The following is a 17,231-nucleotide window of genomic DNA, read 5'->3' on the forward strand; positions in this document are numbered from 1 at the left end:
AAAAATCCACCAGACTGCCAGTCAGATTCCTACAAAAGAAAACAAGAATCTAATCGGCAACTAGTACTGCAATTACTGGAAAAAAGGCACTTCCAGCACAAAATCAAGCTTTAAAATAAAAGCCAATTGAAAAAACAACAATCAATCAGCTAGAACCTCGAAATAGTAGTCAGAGGCAATAAAAAAATTTGAACGGTCAAAAACTCGCAATTCAATCTCAATTGGCAAAAATCTGGTGTAGAAAAGATAAAAGAGAAGAAGAAGAGATCGTTGAGGCGGGATGCACTCCTTATATAGACCACAGCCCATGGTCCCATAACACTCTCTATCCCCATAAACTTGACGCCCCTCGTCACGCGGACCTCCCCATAACTTCACGGATCTTTCGAAGCAGCCGCATGGTGGGGCAACACTTCGGATGTAAACAGACTTGCCTTATCTTGCATATGCAGGGCTTATGCAGGGACGATTAGCGATGAGACACGATCCGGGTCACTACTACTTGAGTTGGGGTTGTACCTCCGGCGATTGGGGCTCCGCCCCAGCCGCTCCGTGGCTCCTGCTTCGCAGGGGATACCCGAGAGCGACTGCCGCGTTTATTCTTCATGGCTCCGTGGAAAGATTAGAGAAAGAAGCCAGAATCCAATATTGTTGACGGCTTTCAACAGTCAAAATTACAACAGGGAATAATGGAGAACTCAAGCACCGCAAAGGCTGAGTGTCAGACAGTTGACAACGAGAACTCTCACTAAAAAATTAGCTGTCGAATTGAATTTTAGCGATACAGCAAACATGGGCGACGACAAGCAAATCTCCTGCGAAGCAGGAGCCACGGGGTCTGGGGCAGAGCCCCAGCCGCCGGAGGCACGACCCGAAGTCCAAAAACTAAGAAAAAAAAGAGTGAGAAGACCAGCAGGGTGCTATAGTAATTGCATTTCTCAGTCTGTGGGGCGCTTGGACTGGGAGATGGCTGCGATTTAGTGGGTTACAGGACAAATACCATCGGAGATACAACTTTAATCACAGCAAAAGAGGTTGTGGGATCTCGTATAAAGCCTCTGTCCGCAACGAACGCGGACTTAGGTGATGTCCGGAGATAAGCTTCGGTGCCCACCTTCACATGCAATTTGCTACCAGATAAGACGCGGCATCACGTGAACAACGTGCGAAAAATATTGGACTATATCAGCAGGAGGTTGCAAGCCAATCTAATATATAAGTCACCGTGATTCCTTTTCTCGAGAATTCCTTGAAAAGAGTCAGAACAGTTGGTAGATTTACTTATCTATTTTCGGCTTGTAATATCAGCACCAGATCAAATCGACCACGATTATTTAAAATGAGCTCTGAGCAATTGGCTACCTCTTTTGACGGTAAGTTCAGATAGCGGCAGCATGGCCGAAACAGCTGTTCAGATCGCTATGTGTACTGGAATTTTTGAATGCTCGGCCACAATTAATTATTTGTGAAGAATAATTGGTTTCAAGTTATACTTTAGCTGAGTATTGACGAATTGTTGATTACATATAATTTTGGATTTACTAACTCACAATTTAGAACCCGTTCTCTTGGGTGTCATTGGTGGCACTGGTCTCTACTCTCTGTCTGGTTTAGTCCCAGTGGCCAAATTGGATATTACCACTCCTTGGGGTAAGCCCTCGTCTCCAGTCACTATTTCCAAGACTGCTTCTGGATTCCCCATTGCCTTTATCTCGAGACATGGTGTTCACCACGAGTTCACTCCCTCGACCGTGCCTGCTCAGGCTAATATCGCTGCTTTGAAGCACCTGGGTGTTAACTCCATCATTGCTTTTAGTGCTGTAGGATCTTTACAACAGCATATCAAACCCCGTGATTTTGTTATCCCTACTCAAATTATCGACCGTACCAAGGGCATTCGTCCTTCTACTTTCTTCGATACTGGATTTGTCGCTCATGTTCCTTTCGGTGATCCATTCGATTACAAGCTGGGTAAGCTTTTGGGAGAGTTTGGACATGCTCTAGGTGCCGAACATGAAGGTGACGAGGTTCTCTTGCACACCAAGAAATCTGAAGGCGGCAAAGACCTTACCGTCATCTGTATGGAGGGTCCTGCCTTTTCTACCAGAGCTGAGTCTAAATTGTACCAATCATGGGGAGGCTCAGTTATTAATATGTCGGTTTTACCAGAAGCTAAGTTGGCTAAGGAGGCCGAGATCTCTTATCAGATGATCTGTATGAGTACTGATTATGATGCCTGGAGAGAGGAAGAGGAGCCAGTCACTCTAGAGATTGTTGTTGGTAACCTCAAGGCCAACAGTGCCAATGCTAACAACTTGCTTGTTGCTGTTCTTTCTACTGTTGAAAAAGCTATCAAGGCTGGTGAGATTGGCAAGGATCTCGAAGGATTCATGCGTCATTCAGTTGTCACTGGTAGACCCGCTCACGACCCAGTCGTCAAGGCCAAGGTCCAATACCTATTTCCTCACTACTTTGACGAGGAAAGAAACTTGTAATTGATATCTAACGATAAATTCTATTTAGACTAGATTAATAGATTATCTGAACCGAGATGGTCCTCTCGACTCGTACTGTGTTAAGCAGTGGAATCTGAACTGTAGTAGTACACGGTGAGAAGCTGCTACAGACGACGTCTTCGTGTTAAAACAGCGTTTTAGTATACAATGAATCAGAGCTCAGGTATTGAATAGTTTCTATCGAGAAAGAGCGTTCAAAGAGCGCGAGGGGTTAAATAAAAACAAGTGCAATGTCATATTAAATATTCCTAACAAGTCCAGATCTCCTCCTGGGAGAAGATTCCGACAGATATACGTATCTTCCCGTAGGAGTAAACGACACAGAAGATTGTGTGGCAGTAGATGCAGTTTTCGTAGGTGTAGAGGATGCTACCGAGGTAGTGGTATTATTGGTAGCAGTACTGGTGGATTTCGTGGCAAGAGGTGATCCGCTGGCAACTTTAGAGGGCACAGGCTGCTGCTTTCTTTCCGAAGAAGATGGGCTCAATAGCGAGGTTCCTGAACGGGATGGGGTTGAGATTTTTGCCAGTGGTGATACTGAGGCCTGGCTGGAGGAAGAAGAAGCAGTAGATGTACGTGATAATGGAGAACTTCCTCTAGGAGATACTCTAGCTTGTGGAGATGACTTTAAATATCGTGGAGGACTTGGAGAAGAAGTAGCTGAATTGGGAGAAGCAGGTAATCCAAGAAGTTTCCTTTGTGATGAGGTAATGGGCAAATCGTCGAACTTTTCTTGTGGTTTGATAAACTGGGAAACTCCAGTTACAATGTTGTATATCAGCAAAACATAAACTAGCCATATAAAATATTTGACATATTTAATAGCATCGCCTAAAGATTGTGATTCTATGAGTTCTGATGACCAGCTGAAGTTGTTCAGTACTCGTTTAGTGACAGATTCAGCACCTGATAGAATTACCAGAGCAGCGACATTTTTGAGAACCCTACTTAAAACCAGTTCTTTATTCACAGTTCGTTTCCTGATTTCTTTCATGCTAGGATGTTCCCATGTACCAGTAGGCACGGAGGTTGATGAAGTTGCTGACTTAGCATTACCGTTGCCACTGTTGGGGGATGCTGGGGTATTAGGAGCAGAGCCTGCTGACGAAGACGAAGGCAGAATTCTTTGTAAAGGAGTTTTTGGTGTGGAAAGTGATGCATTGATGAAGTTGTTGTTGCTCGTCTTGACTCGCAAGTCGTTGGCAGTTTTAGGAGATGATTGGGCATACTGATTCTGAGAATACGGTTGTTGAGGTGAACTTCGAAACGTCGAATTGGCAGCAGCTGGTGAGAATGAAGTATTGGAATTGCCGTAACCAGGACTAGAACCAATAATATTAGAAAACGGCGTTACAGGGGCAGCACCAGTACCGACATTTCTGGCAGGCGTGCCTGGACTATTGACAGAATTGTTCTTTGAAGGAGAGCTGCCTGACTGATATAATGAGTTTGCAAATGATGAACGCTCGAACGACATGGTTAAGTCCGCAGGTTGTAGTCTACAGCCCGATACTGTATTTCAACCGCCCTGTGTATTAGTTAGATCGAAGCTAGCTCCTGCTTTATCGTTAGACATGTTATTTGTTTACATCCTGGAATGAAAAACCAAGAGCGTCAGCCGTGCATGGATTTGTCACGTGCACACCGATATTTCTGTTAGTGAGCTTGGGCTGGTGGTGGACTTTATCTTTGAAGTTTAATTCGCCTTGTTTTACTCGATTCGAGAGTCGATGGTCTCAAAAAGCCCTGTGAAGCAGGTTTCACGGATTCTAAGGCGTTTGCCTCCAACCCCGGAGATATATTTACATACACCCCCCGGCACGGATATGATAATTGAGCTCAAATAATCATAAGGACCGGAGAATAGGGACTAGTTAAGATTGCCGAAGCGGTTCCTGTAAGCTGTAGGGTAGTAATTTGGCCCACATTTTGTGGAATTGGAGTCCTGGAAAATTCAAGGGGTCGGGTGGATCGGAGCATGAAGGGTGATCTCGGAGCAAAACTGCAGATTGGGGCATCAGCCGCGGACTCTGGCCCCTCTTAGTAACCAGAAACTTGTTTTTAGTGGCAGTTAGACAAAAGCAAACGGCGGCAAACTAATGACTCGTTGAGAGGATTTACTGGTCATAGGTTGATGAGCAATAGGGGGATGTAATTTACTGGGGAGGGATTGCTGTTTGTTGCTTATTAGTAACCAAATGGGGTTGAGGTGTAGGGCGGCTACTTCCGGCAGCAGTTCTAAAACGGTCTTGTGCACGGGAATAAAATCATTTAAAAGCATCGATTTATCTTGTTTATGAATTGATTTGGTAAAAATTCACTTTCTTTCAATACAAATAATTGCAAGTAATATACAAACGAATGTTCCGTATCATTATCCGCAATGCAGCAAGAAGAGGGTCTGCAAAGCCCAGTCACGTGAAATTCCCAGGGGTAATCTATTCAGGGGTAAGTAACTCAGGGGTAAAAGGCCGATCTCTCTCTACACCAGCGGCAGCAAGTACAAGAGTTTCTGCACCACCGGTCAGGAAATCAACTACAACTGCTAGAGAAAACAAGAAAAGCAAGAAAAACTTGGTTGTTCTAGGATCCGGATGGGGTGCTGTGTCATTAGTAAGATCAATTAATCCCAGTCAGTACAATGTGACGATTATTTCACCTCGGAACTTTTTCTTGTTCACTCCGCTACTTCCGTCCGCTACCACTGGTACTGTTGAGTATAATTCAATTACAGAATCCATTAGCGGCATTCTAGCTAAGGAATCGTCTAAGTCCTTGGCTGAAGACAGTTATAGCAGATATCTTGAAGCGAGAGCTACCAAGATCGATTATACAAACAAATCAGTTGCTATTGAAGACATCACAACCCATGAGGAACATTCGGTTCCTTTTGACTATCTTGTCATTGCAGCAGGTGCAACCACATCCACGCTCAATGTTCCAGGAGTTAAAGAGCATGGTTTATTTCTGAAAGAAATAGACGACTCACGCAAGATTCGTGCTAGAGTAGCCAACTGGATCAATAGCGGTAAAGGAACCTCTTTACAGGCCGTCGTTGTAGGAGGGGGTCCTACTGGAGTCGAAGTAGCAGCCGAGCTTCAAGACCTATTTGAAGAAGATATCAAGAAAAGGATACCAGATGCTGGTCCTGATACTTTCAAAGTGAGTCTCATCGAAGCAATGCCGAGTATCCTAAACTCGTTCGACAAACGGTTGAGAAAGTTTGCAACATTGCAGCTGCAGAAAGACCATATCAACCTTCTCACCAACACAGCTGTGGAGAAAATTACCGACAAGACCGTTTATGCAAAAGCAAAGACAGTTCTACCAGACAAGTCAGAGTCTGTTGAGGCCATCGAGATCCCTTACAACATGCTCATTTGGGCCACAGGTATCACCACCCACCAGTTCATCCGTGAGTTCATGTCGACCATCCCCGAGCAGAAAGATTCTAAACGAGGCGTGCTCATTAACGACGACATGTCAGTCAAAGGAGTTGCCGATGTATGGGCCATTGGCGACTGTACAAGCTCAAAGTACCCAGCCACAGCACAAGTGGCGACCCAGCAGGGAACCTATCTTGGCACTACATTGAACCAGCTCGCCACGGTCACTGAAGCTCCAGACTCCACCACCACCAGCACATCCATTGCACCCTTTGAGTACCATCACAAGGGTTCCTTAGCATACGTCGGAGGCAACCGAGCAGTCGCGGACCTGCAACTATGGTCGGACGGCAAAATGTCGTCCATGGGCTACTTCACGTACTGGATGTGGAGAGTGGCCTACCTCAGCATGTTCGTGCCGGCACAAAACCGGTTCCTGGTGGCAGCCGACTGGCTGCGAGTCAAGCTCTTCGGCCGCAATATCAACACTATTTAGATAATTTTTAATCCTGATACATTTTCATGGGCACATGCCTCCGGCGGCTGGGGCTCCGCCCCAGACCCCGCTGCTCCTCTCGCTGCGCTCGAGTCGTTACTCCGGGATCCCCACGCTGACTTCACACCCCCACGCCCGACTCGAGCGTAGCGAGAGGAGCAGCGGGGTCTGGGGCGGAGCCCCAGCCGCCGGAGGCAGAAAAAGCCCCCCAGAAACCGGGGGTCGGTGGAGAGGATGTCCCGATATGCAGGTTCGAGTGGTGCCAGGTGGTGTTACCGAGGGCAGATCGCGTATTTTTTCAGCTGCAAGCATATGGCAATTTCACCTTCCGACACACAGGTCAACAGAAACATGAGTGGAAACCAAAATCTTTATTATATCATTGCAGCAGTGGTGACGGTGGTGTCGATTCTGGCTGTACAGATTCTGTTCAAGTCGTCGGCTGACAAACCTGCTCTTGACAAGAATGTTTTCCGGGAGTTCCCCCTGATCCAGAAGACCGTGTTGACCCACAACTCGGCTGTCTATAGATTCGGACTGGCTCGTCCTACTGATAATCTTGGTTTGCCTATTGGCCAACATATCTCGGTTGCTGCTTATATCAACGACAAGGAAATTGTTCGTTCTTATACACCCACCTCGTCAGATGACGACAAGGGCTACTTCGACCTTCTTATTAAGTCGTACCCCAACGGAAATGTTTCCAAGTATGTCAGTGAGCTCAAGTTAGGAGATTTGGTCAAGGTTCGTGGTCCTAAGGGTCAATTCAACTACACTAATGGTTTGGTTCGCGAGTTTGGTATGGTAGCTGGTGGTACTGGTATCACTCCCATGTACCAGATCATGAAGGCCATTGCCAAGGACCCCAACGACAAGACCAAAGTGAGTCTCATCTACGCCAATGTCAGTGTTGACGATATCCTCCTCAAGAAGGAAATTGACGAGCTTGTTGCTGAAAACGACAACATCAATGTGCACTATGTTCTCGACAGACCTCCTGAGGGCTGGACTGGCAGCACTGGTTTCGTGACCGCCGACATCCTCAAGGCTCATGCCCCAGCTCCTGCTGCCGACGTCAAGCTTCTTCTTTGTGGCCCACCTCCCATGGTCAGCGCTGTCAAAAAAGCTGCTGTCACTCTCGGCTACGAGAAGGGTAAGCCCGTATCTAAACTCGAGGACCAGGTGTTTGCTTTCTAAATTTATAGATACGATAATCTAGTTTCGGTGGGGGGTGTGCCTCCGGCGGCTGGGGCGCTGCCCCAGACCCCGTGGCTCCTGCTTCGCAGGAGATGGCTGGGACCGTGGATGTGACGACTCGAGCGCAGCGAGAGGAGCAGCGGGGTCTGGGGCGGAGCCCCAGCCGCCGGAGGCACCGTCACAGGAAGTAGTTGTAGAGAGGATATGTATTATTTTAGGTAGAGGTGGTCATGACAGGAACGAGAAGGCGCTGGTGAAGGACGTTGAGTGCTTTAAGAGCGTCGGTCTCGTCGACCACGCACGAGATGTTGATCTCGCTGGCTCCCTGGGAGATCATTTCGATGTTGATGTTGGCTTCGGCGAGCGTCGAGAACATCTTTCCGGCAATACCCACGAGCTGCTTCATTTCTTTGCCGACAAGAGACACGATACACAGCTTGCGGGTCACGTCGACTGACCCGTATTTACGCAGTTCGACAAGTGCTTCTTTGAATGATGCTTCTGACAGGTTGGAATGCAGTGCCATGGACACATGCACCTCGGATGTCGAGATGAGGTCGACTACCAGCTTTCTTTTGTCAAGGAGATCAAACACACGGGCCAAGAATCCATGCGATTGGTTCTTTTTGTTCGAGTGAACATTGAGAACAATGATGTTTTGCTTGGTAGTCACAGCGGTGGGTAGCTTCATTTTCGGTTGACTCGAGATAGCGGCCAGTAATGGTGAGCTCAGCTCGGAGACCGCAATAGGAGGGTGCAATGGAGTTTCTGTTCCAGCACGAGACTCGAAATCTGGGAAAATAATGGTACCGTTACCTTTGGGGTTCATGACATTCTTGATACGAATAGGGATTCGGGCACGAATAACCTGTTCCATTGTAAATGGATGGATAACCTCAGAACCGTAGTATGTCAACTCAGAAGCCTCTTCAGGAGTGATTCGGTCAATGAGTCTAGCAGTAGGAACCTTTCTGGGGTCGGCAGTGAAAATACCATCGACTTCTTTCCAGATTTGCAGCTCGTCGGCTTGTAATCCAACGGCAATAAGAGCAGCACACAAATCAGTGTAACCTCTACCCACACCGTTCAAAAGTCCACCGGGAACAACACCGAAAAAACCAGTCACCACAGGAATCTTATCACCAGCAGCCTTAATAGCCTCGACCAGCTGGGCAGTGAGATAGCTGTAGAACTCCTTGTCAAGACCAGTCTTGCTGACATCGTATCCAATGGGAATAACCCGAGAAAGATCAACATAGTGAGCAGGCAGTCCATGATCGTTCATGACAGCAGCCATGAACATGCAACTGAGCTTTTCTCCCACAGACATGATGGAATCCAGTGTACGAGGACTGATCTCGTCAATCACTTGAGATGCACTGAGAAACTTCTCGAGCAAATCACACTCTTTGTTGATAGCTGCCAGCAACTCGTCCAATAGAGCACTATTGTTACGGATCTTGTCCTTGGACGTATTCACATGGTCGTCTCTAATGGCTTCAATGATGCTGATATAATCTCCCTTTGTGAGAGCCTCGTCTGCAGCAGTCAACAATCTGGTTGTAGTACCTTCTGCTTTAGTATCAGTACTTCGAGCAGAACACACAACAACTGGACTGTAGTGCTTGGAGTACGACTCGACGATGTCTTTAATGTTTTCTGGGAACTTGCCAACAGAGGTTCCGCCATATTTCATGACAATCTTTTGTTTCGCCATGGTCATGATATTGAATTGGTAGGGTCAGTGAGTTTGGATTCTGTAATGGTACAACTGGTCCTGAATGAATGGAGTAGTATGTCACTGATGATTCTGATTCCAAAGAAACCTCACACAGCAAGCGAATTTTTTGTAGGATTTTATGATTTTCTAATATATTAGCAGTTTTCACGAGATAACACAACAGTTTCTAAAAGTAACTCGATGACCTGATAATATATGGTCTAGTAATGAAAGAACGTAATAGAGAAGGATGGGGGTCTCGTGGGTTTTACCGGATTCGAGACTCTAAAGAGTATGCCTCGTAATACAAAAACTGCTTCCTCATGCACCGTCAATTATGCCGTATATAAGTAAACACCTTATATACGCCAGAAAAGATGAAATAGTTGTGAAAAGAAGAAAAGAAGAAAGTTTGAAAGGAAAAGCGAATCTGCTGTCACCACGGTATGCTGCTTATACAGCTCTGACGATCCCGATTTTTCAGATGCAGATCCAACCCGTTAACGGCGCACCTTTTATTGGTAGACTACAATGAGTCAATTCAGGCCGGTCTGTGAACCGGCCTGCAGCCAAGCGCTGCACTGACTTCCGCTGGGTTCAACCCAGTGGGCCCATATCATCCCATCACAGCGCTCCTTATCCGGTTTCATTCCGACCAACAAACAACCAGGGTCCACCCCCACCACCTCAATCGGACCCAAACCACCGCCGGTCGGTGCCCGGGGATGCGGCCCGGTAACTCCGGTAAACCCGGCGTGCCTCCGGCGGCTGGGGCTCCGCCCCAGACCCTGGTTGCTCCTGCTTCGCAGGAGATGGCTGGGACCGTGTATGTAACGACTCGAGCGCAGCGAGAGGAGCAGCGGGGTCTGGGGCGGAGCCCCAGCCGCCGGAGGCTGGCCCCTGATTCCCGTGTATACAGTACCTGTTTTAGTGGGCCATAAGTACCAACAAAAATGATCTCATCCGGAGCAGAGACTAATGTGGTTGGAGAGGAAGGAGTGTTTGACCCATGTTTGAGGAACCGGGCCGCTGGTCGGGTGGTGAAAGTAAGGTTATGTCAAGTCGGGACTGTTTCAGGGGCATCAGGGTCTAGATACTGCCGCATGTACATACATATACGTGCATAGGGGTAGACAGACAGGAAGGTGCGGCTGGAGGAGGGTTGGAAAAGAGTGCAGGGAGCTGCTGGTGTATGAATGGGAAGGGATAATGTTACGACGAGGCCGTCAATACTGCTGCAGACTACTATGATGTTGGTTATGATAAGTTGACAGAACTCTTCAAACATCGTACAACCAGCATTTTGTCAGTATATATCAGTGTGGATAGCTCTGGAGTTGTAAATACGTGAGCGAAAAGCGAAATCCGTCTCTAATTCGTGCATAATATATATATTGGACTGGCAGATAGGGCCGTATTCAGGCTGTATAGTGATCGATCTGGCTGATAAACAAGGGTGGAAAGCGTATATATTGGGCGGCGTGGTTGTGGGCCAGTCAGTGAATATATATGAGTCGAGGTAAGATTGTACAGCTATTGGAAGTGATTTTGATATTGATTTTGTCAATGAATGCCAACTAACGGTTCTAGATCCAACTGTCGCGGTCTCGAAGACCACCAGGAGGGGTCCAGGAGAAGGGGGTGGATTCACGACAAACAATCCTGATACTACACGGCGAACAACAACTGGTCATGGTTCAGGTCGTGTTTCGGGAAGAAGTGCTGGTGGTAATGGAAATAATGATAATACTAATATTAGGAGCCAGCCTGTATACTCGTCCAGCTCGAGTTCGGCTCTAGAACGGTTCTTCACGCGGTTACTCTTCTGCGAATCACGACCGAAAAGTGGTCGTGTGGGTGAAGATGGATCGGAATTGAAAAGCGATACAAATTTAACGAGCACATCACGCGAACGAAAGGCTCAAAAGGTCGAATATGGGTCAGATAAGCTTGGTGCAGCTGGCTCGGGAAATGTCAAGACCACAAAAAATGGTCATAAGCGAGACGTGTCAACAAGTGCTAGTTCTGTTCCTGTGGCTGCTGCTGCTGCTTCTGCTGCTGTTACTGAAGCAGTAGGACGAGGAAATGTTGGATTGAAACCTAGTCGCAGTAATCGACAACATGGAACGCAAGGTGCTGGTCAAAAGCATAGACCACACACAAGTCCTGGTTCAGGTCCACATCATGAATCCGAATTGGCAACAAAGATATCTGGTTCTGGTACTCCTCATCTCGACAAACCTGTTCCACCTTTGCCTGAATCAGGACCAGACGCACAAGTCACAGAACTAGGAGAGAAGGAGAAATTCGACTCGTCATCGACTCCGAACGGCGGGGTGTACGACAACGACCAGCATCTGAAATTTGTAGAAGCCAACCATGGAGGAACTGGAAAGGGCAATAATGAAACAATAGATTACGAAAAGGGGGAGATTTCAATTCCCGATAATAAGACGCTTGGAGCCGGCGACAACCAGCTCGTCGAGTATTCGACGTCATCGCACCACGAAGGAGTTGATCCAAACGACAAGGATTCGGGACTGTCGACTGCATATTATCAGGGAGAACCTGATAGAGGCATGGGAATCATCCCCTCGCCATACGATCCACCGAAACAATGGCTCCTGGAACCAATCAGCGCCGAACTGGCAGGACGCAAGTGTCTGGTATTAGACCTCGATGAGACGCTTGTGCACAGTAGTTTCAAATATATTCACCAGGCCGATTTCGTGATTCCCGTCGAGATCGAGTCACAGTACCATAATGTGTATGTGATCAAACGGCCTGGTGTCGACGAGTTTATGAAGCGAGTGGGCGAGCTGTATGAAGTGGTGGTATTTACAGCCAGTGTCAGTAAATATGGAGATCCGTTACTGGACCAGCTGGACGTTCATAACGTAGTTCACCACCGACTTTTCCGCGAGAGCTGTTATAATTACAACGGCAACTATGTGAAGAACCTGTCTCAGCTAGGACGACCACTCCAAGACACGATTATTATCGACAACTCAGCAGCATCATACATATTCCACCCGCAACACGCGGTTCCCATTTCGAGCTGGTTCTCCGACATCCACGACAACGAGTTGCTCGACATGGTGCCCTTTCTCGAGGACCTGGCTGCCGACAAAGTCTCGGACGTCAGTCTCGTGCTCGACGTCAACATTTAACGCCCGCCTCTCCCATCGCTTTTCGATGGGGTTTGCATGTATTTTACCGTCCATCGTACCATTTCAAGTTTGTGCATATCCGTACGCCCCTCTTATGATCATTCTTAGCTTACTATATTTAATATTTAATAATAATCTGCTCCTGTCACGTTGCCTCCGGCGGCTGGGGCTGTGCCCCAGACCCCAGGCTCCTCTCGCTTCGCTCGAGTCGTTTCGTCGACGGTCCCAGCAAACTCCTGCGAAGCAGGAGCCACGGGGTCTGGGGCGGAGCCCCAGCCGCCGGAGGCAGCGGCCAATGGATATTTATAGCTATGTTTGAATAAATACAGCGGTGTCTTGGAACACCAGAATGCAAGAGGGGGTCTAGTCTTTGATGGCGGTGCCGACGATGTGCTTCTCGCGCTCTTTTTCGTAAGGCACAGCTCCTTTCTTGCTGTGGCGGCGCATGTTGTCTTGACGGCGTTTGATGCTCTCGAGCTCGACTTTCTTGATCTCGGATGCCTTCTTGATGGCTTTGGGAACGTGTCTGTGTCTGGCAATGCGCTTGATTTCGGGCATGTGCTTGAATCGTTCTTTGAGCGCATCGTCGTATTCGAGTTTGGTCCGTTCACGAGTGGATTTGACACCCGAGCGTTGCGATGCCACACTTCGCCACAGTCGCACATTACCGTCGTCTGATCCGGAAATGATGTATTTTGAATCCATTGAGAATTTGACACAGAACACTCTTTGCATTCGTTTGGTGTGGTAAATGTCCCTGGAATGACCTTCTTTAAGACGGAAGATTCTAATGGACCGGTCGTACGAACCGGTAACTAACTCTTGTCCAGTGGGCGAAAAGTCGACATCCAGAACTGCAGCAACATGGTCCTTGTATACATTTAATGCTCTATCCAGCTTACGCATGTCGTAAAGGTAGATATTGTGGTCTTCACTGGCAGCAGCAAAGTTAAATGCCTCCATTGGATTCCATGCGATAGCGTTGGTGCTGAGTGTGGACACCAGTTTTTGAACTGGAGATGCGGTACGGAGATCGTAGATAACCAACGATCTATCAGAGCCAGCAGATGCAAGAATAGAAGTTTCAGTCTGGTTAAATTTGACGGTGTTCACATTATCAGCACCCCATGACAGGTTGCTTGTAGGTTTAGATCTAGCAGTGTCCCATAGCTCGACTGTGGTACCGGCAGTAACAAATTTACCTTCATCTCTGTGGTGATCAATTCCATTGAAAGCACCAACTCCGAGATATGTTTGTAAGGGTTCACTAGCGCTCTTGGCATCTTTAACGTTCCACAACTTGACAGTCTTGTCACTGGCACATGACAACAGAGAACCACTGGGAGTCATGGTCAAACCTCGTACAATATTTTCGTGTGCTTTAACCGAGAAGACTTCATCTCGGGCAGACATATCCCACAATTTGATGATACCATCACCACTTCCAGTGGCCAATCTGTTCAAGCTTCTCGAGTTCTTAGCAATGCTGTACACACCGTCAATATGACCTCTGCCGAGTTGACCAACAAATGGCTGAGCAAACATACGCTCTAACTTCGTGGCATTCAATGCTCTGGTATACTCTCTGGCTCTCTCAAAAGGATGTAAAGCGGGATCCAAATTCCGAGGAAGACGCTGAACATCTGTATTTCTGGCTGGCAAGTAGCTATCAGCCGAACGACTGATGGTCTTGATTTTCTTTACGAAATGTTAGAATATTTTCTCATCACTATCTTTATAACCCAAAGTACCGGCTTGAGTACCAGTAAAACTTACCATTTTCGATAAAGGATGTTAAGAAAAACTCGTGTTTCTATACAATAAATATATCCTGTTACACTATCTCAAGCTGATCCAAATATTTTTGGTGATCATCGAAAATTTCCCGATAAACGCCGCATCAGCCATTGCCGCACACACCCTTGACCTTATCAGGGGCCTAACGGCCATGCATATGCAATCTAGACCCTGAAAATGCTAGGATCCCCATTATGAAGAAAAAATAGCTTGACAACTCACTGGGATTTTGGCCTATAAACGTAGAAGTTCGGTAGGATTAGTGGTTTCCCATGGTGATTGTAGAAGACAGTGATCCCGAGGCAGATCCAGCTGAAGTGAGAGTGCTGCTGGCGCTGGTAGACACTACAACTGTCTGGTCGATGTCGCTTTCATAGTTTTCAACTGCGCTGTTATTGGATTTTGACTTTAAGATGCCCTTCGAATTCACTTCACCATCTGTGTGGCTTCGTAATAGTGGCCGTCTTGGATCATCCTTTCCAAATGAGCGTTTACTGCTGGGTCTTGTCTCATTATCTTCGTTGCGATGCTCATGATAGTGATACTCGGAAGATTGAATAATCGAATCAACAAGATAGTACTGAATAGAGTTCATGCTATAGATAACAGTTAGTAAAATAAAATGCAACAAAAGTACCCAAATATCACTTACATTAAAGGAAATATCATCATGACAAATGCAACCTGGACCCGCTCATCAAAGTTTGTCCACGATATCAGAAATGCACCAAAGTCATCCATGAATGGCATCCACCACACAAAAACGTATAAAACAACTTTCATACACATTAGAGCTATCATGAATAGGGCACATTGTTTCATAAATGAGCTCCATTTTGGTGGGTTGCCGTACTGGCCCGAAACAATGCCCTTAATACCAAGACGAAAACATCCCGTATGAACCAGGTACAGAAAAAACCATAGAACTGGCACTCCTATCGTGGTATCGAGCAGAATATTAAGAAAGTACCAGTTACATGGGTTCGTGTCGACTCCCGGGTCTTTTGTAGAACTGAATAAAATAGATGCCAAAACGTTGACAAAATGAAGGCCTCCTGCACCGATGATTTGTTTTGAAACGTCGAAAAACCAGATCCACCAAGGTCGCCGTGGATTTTCTTTACTTCTTTTGTAGACTAATGATAAGATTGCACAAGCTCCCATGCTTAGTTGAACTATCAGCGCAAATGGGCCTAAAAGCTCGCAGTTGCCTTCGCGGAACGAAGAGTCAGCTGGAAGCGGCCATAAATTCATCCAATCCGGCCAATTCATTTATACCACACCTTGTAATTCTAAATATTCTTCTAGAGCATATGCTTATACTCAAAGTAATAGCAATAACTGTGTTCTCAGCAGATGTTTTATATGTTGGAGAATACTGGATAAGTGTCGAAGTCAGAGTCGGAGCCAGCGTTGGAGTCAGAATCGGGTCGGTCCTTCGGCTATCTTGTCACTTGGAAGATCGGGAGTTAGATATTAAGATTAGCTGCCGTTTAAATAAAGCCAAGTACCCAATCTGTCAGTATTCCTTATTTTTAAATATTGTGGGTTGAAATGTAAGTCAACAGTGAAGTTGCTGGTCTCGGGACTGTTGGTTTGTGGCGTATATGTATATTTGTTTTGCTCACCCACGCCGTCTGGTGGACAACTACAGGTGGAGATCGCCACGGAGTTTCACAGAATGCAGGCCAACGAACACCAATACCTAACTCCCGGCAATGAAAATATACTTTTGTTTTGCCAAAAAACAATACCACTTGCCTAGTCAAGTAGTTCTTAATTTACGAACACTGATTTGATATTTTCTAGCAGAGGTTAAGTTGACATTTAGGTAATTACAGTCCGGGTAATCCACGTGTGCCGTGTGTCAGGACTGCAATCGGTCCCTGCAGCTATATATTGCGGGTTAGGATCATAACAAAGCTAGTCATTTGATACTTTTGAGTGAGTTCTTTTTTAAATTCTATCGAAATAAGAGGCTTTTGAGCCGTCAAGGGATTTTTGGAGTTGAGCTGTGACTTATGGTCAGAGACCACAATCTCACCCTCTATAATCCCCTAATTTGTTCAGTACGTGGGAGCTTTTTGGGCTCCTATTGAGAAACAAACCAGAATTTCACCTGAAGATTAAGAAGGAAAGGCTTCTTTAGAAGCAGAACAGATGGTTACTTGAAAACTTTTGAATATTAAAGATAAAACTCTTTTATTGGTATCTACCCCTGAGATAACTACATTCTCCCAGCTTATACCCCAACCCTAAACTACTCGGGCACGTGACGGCACGAATTATTCTCACCATATGTTCACAGTGTCTTAATAAGCGATTTTGGACGTCAGGTTACTGGACTGAAAATTAGTGAAAAATGACCGAGTCAGCTGGTAAGTAGCCTGTGAAGTCAAGAGTGACGTGGTGGATATCCTGCAGATGATTTTAAATAGACAGAATACTAACAATCAGCTCCTGCTTGCCATGCTGCCCCCAAGGCCGAAACTTCTAGTAAGTAATCTTAAGTGAATAAGCTATAAGAACTGTTTGGGTATTGAAATTAGCTTATTAGCTTATTCGGGTATTGAACCACCCTCCTTACGTATTGGGTATTGGAGTATTTATAACTTGTTGGATAATTTTATAGATTGGATTGGGTGCCACAGTATTATTACTGATGTGGCTGTTTTAATGCTGATATTGTAAGGAACAGAGATTCTAACATGTGTAGAACCCAAGCCTTGTTGTGTTTGTCTCGAGGAAAAATCTATTAGAGACAAGTGCATTTTGCTGAACGGCCAAGATTCGGGCAAATGCGATGATATCATTAGCAATTACAAGGTCTGTATGAAGGGCTTTGGCTTCAATGTGTAAATATATTCACTGATTTTGCAGTTGCGCTCCTTATTTATCCCCACTCATCACTAGAAATTTGTTAATACGCCTGTTGTTCATTTAATGGTG

At 46.2% G+C, this 17,231-nt stretch overlaps 7 protein-coding genes across 7 annotated transcripts; 4 read left to right on the forward strand and 3 right to left on the reverse strand.

The window, feature by feature from the left end:
• Positions 1 to 1,339: 1,339 nt before the first annotated feature.
• Positions 1,340 to 2,495, forward strand: MEU1 (S-methyl-5-thioadenosine phosphorylase; the record flags this gene model as incomplete). Its single annotated transcript, XM_018880144.1, has 2 exons — positions 1,340 to 1,373; positions 1,558 to 2,495. The coding sequence occupies 2 exons, from the start codon at positions 1,340 to 1,342 to the stop codon at positions 2,493 to 2,495; spliced, it is 972 nt and encodes a 323-aa protein (XP_018737992.1).
• A 259-nt stretch (positions 2,496 to 2,754) lies between these two features.
• Positions 2,755 to 3,993, reverse strand: AWJ20_3144 (uncharacterized protein; the record flags this gene model as incomplete). Its single annotated transcript, XM_018880145.1, has 1 exon — positions 2,755 to 3,993. The coding sequence occupies one exon, from the start codon at positions 3,991 to 3,993 to the stop codon at positions 2,755 to 2,757; it is 1,239 nt and encodes a 412-aa protein (XP_018737993.1).
• An 884-nt stretch (positions 3,994 to 4,877) lies between these two features.
• Positions 4,878 to 6,398, forward strand: NDE2 (NADH-ubiquinone reductase (H(+)-translocating) NDE2; the record flags this gene model as incomplete). The annotated part of the gene is made up of 1 exon (XM_018880146.1): positions 4,878 to 6,398. The coding sequence occupies one exon, from the start codon at positions 4,878 to 4,880 to the stop codon at positions 6,396 to 6,398; it is 1,521 nt and encodes a 506-aa protein (XP_018737994.1).
• Positions 6,399 to 6,710: 312 nt separating this feature from the next.
• Positions 6,711 to 7,595, forward strand: CBR1 (Cbr1p; the record flags this gene model as incomplete). The annotated part of the gene is made up of 1 exon (XM_018880147.1): positions 6,711 to 7,595. One exon carries the CDS (start codon positions 6,711 to 6,713, stop codon positions 7,593 to 7,595), a length of 885 nt encoding a protein of 294 aa, XP_018737995.1.
• A 214-nt stretch (positions 7,596 to 7,809) lies between these two features.
• On the reverse strand, positions 7,810 to 9,318 carry HOM3 (aspartate kinase; the record flags this gene model as incomplete). Its single annotated transcript, XM_018880148.1, has 1 exon — positions 7,810 to 9,318. The coding sequence occupies one exon, from the start codon at positions 9,316 to 9,318 to the stop codon at positions 7,810 to 7,812; it is 1,509 nt and encodes a 502-aa protein (XP_018737996.1).
• Positions 9,319 to 10,268: 950 nt separating this feature from the next.
• Positions 10,269 to 12,485, forward strand: PSR2 (Psr2p; the record flags this gene model as incomplete). The annotated part of the gene is made up of 2 exons (XM_018880149.1): positions 10,269 to 10,347; positions 10,954 to 12,485. 2 exons carry the CDS (start codon positions 10,269 to 10,271, stop codon positions 12,483 to 12,485), a joined length of 1,611 nt encoding a protein of 536 aa, XP_018737997.1.
• A 363-nt stretch (positions 12,486 to 12,848) lies between these two features.
• On the reverse strand, positions 12,849 to 14,030 carry SOF1 (Sof1p; the record flags this gene model as incomplete). Its single annotated transcript, XM_018880150.1, has 1 exon — positions 12,849 to 14,030. One exon carries the CDS (start codon positions 14,028 to 14,030, stop codon positions 12,849 to 12,851), a length of 1,182 nt encoding a protein of 393 aa, XP_018737998.1.
• Between the last annotated feature and the right edge of the window lie 3,201 nt (positions 14,031 to 17,231).

This window comes from Sugiyamaella lignohabitans, chromosome B (genome assembly GCF_001640025.1).
Source record: "Sugiyamaella lignohabitans strain CBS 10342 chromosome B, complete sequence".
NCBI classification, from domain to species: domain Eukaryota; kingdom Fungi; phylum Ascomycota; class Dipodascomycetes; order Dipodascales; family Trichomonascaceae; genus Sugiyamaella; species Sugiyamaella lignohabitans.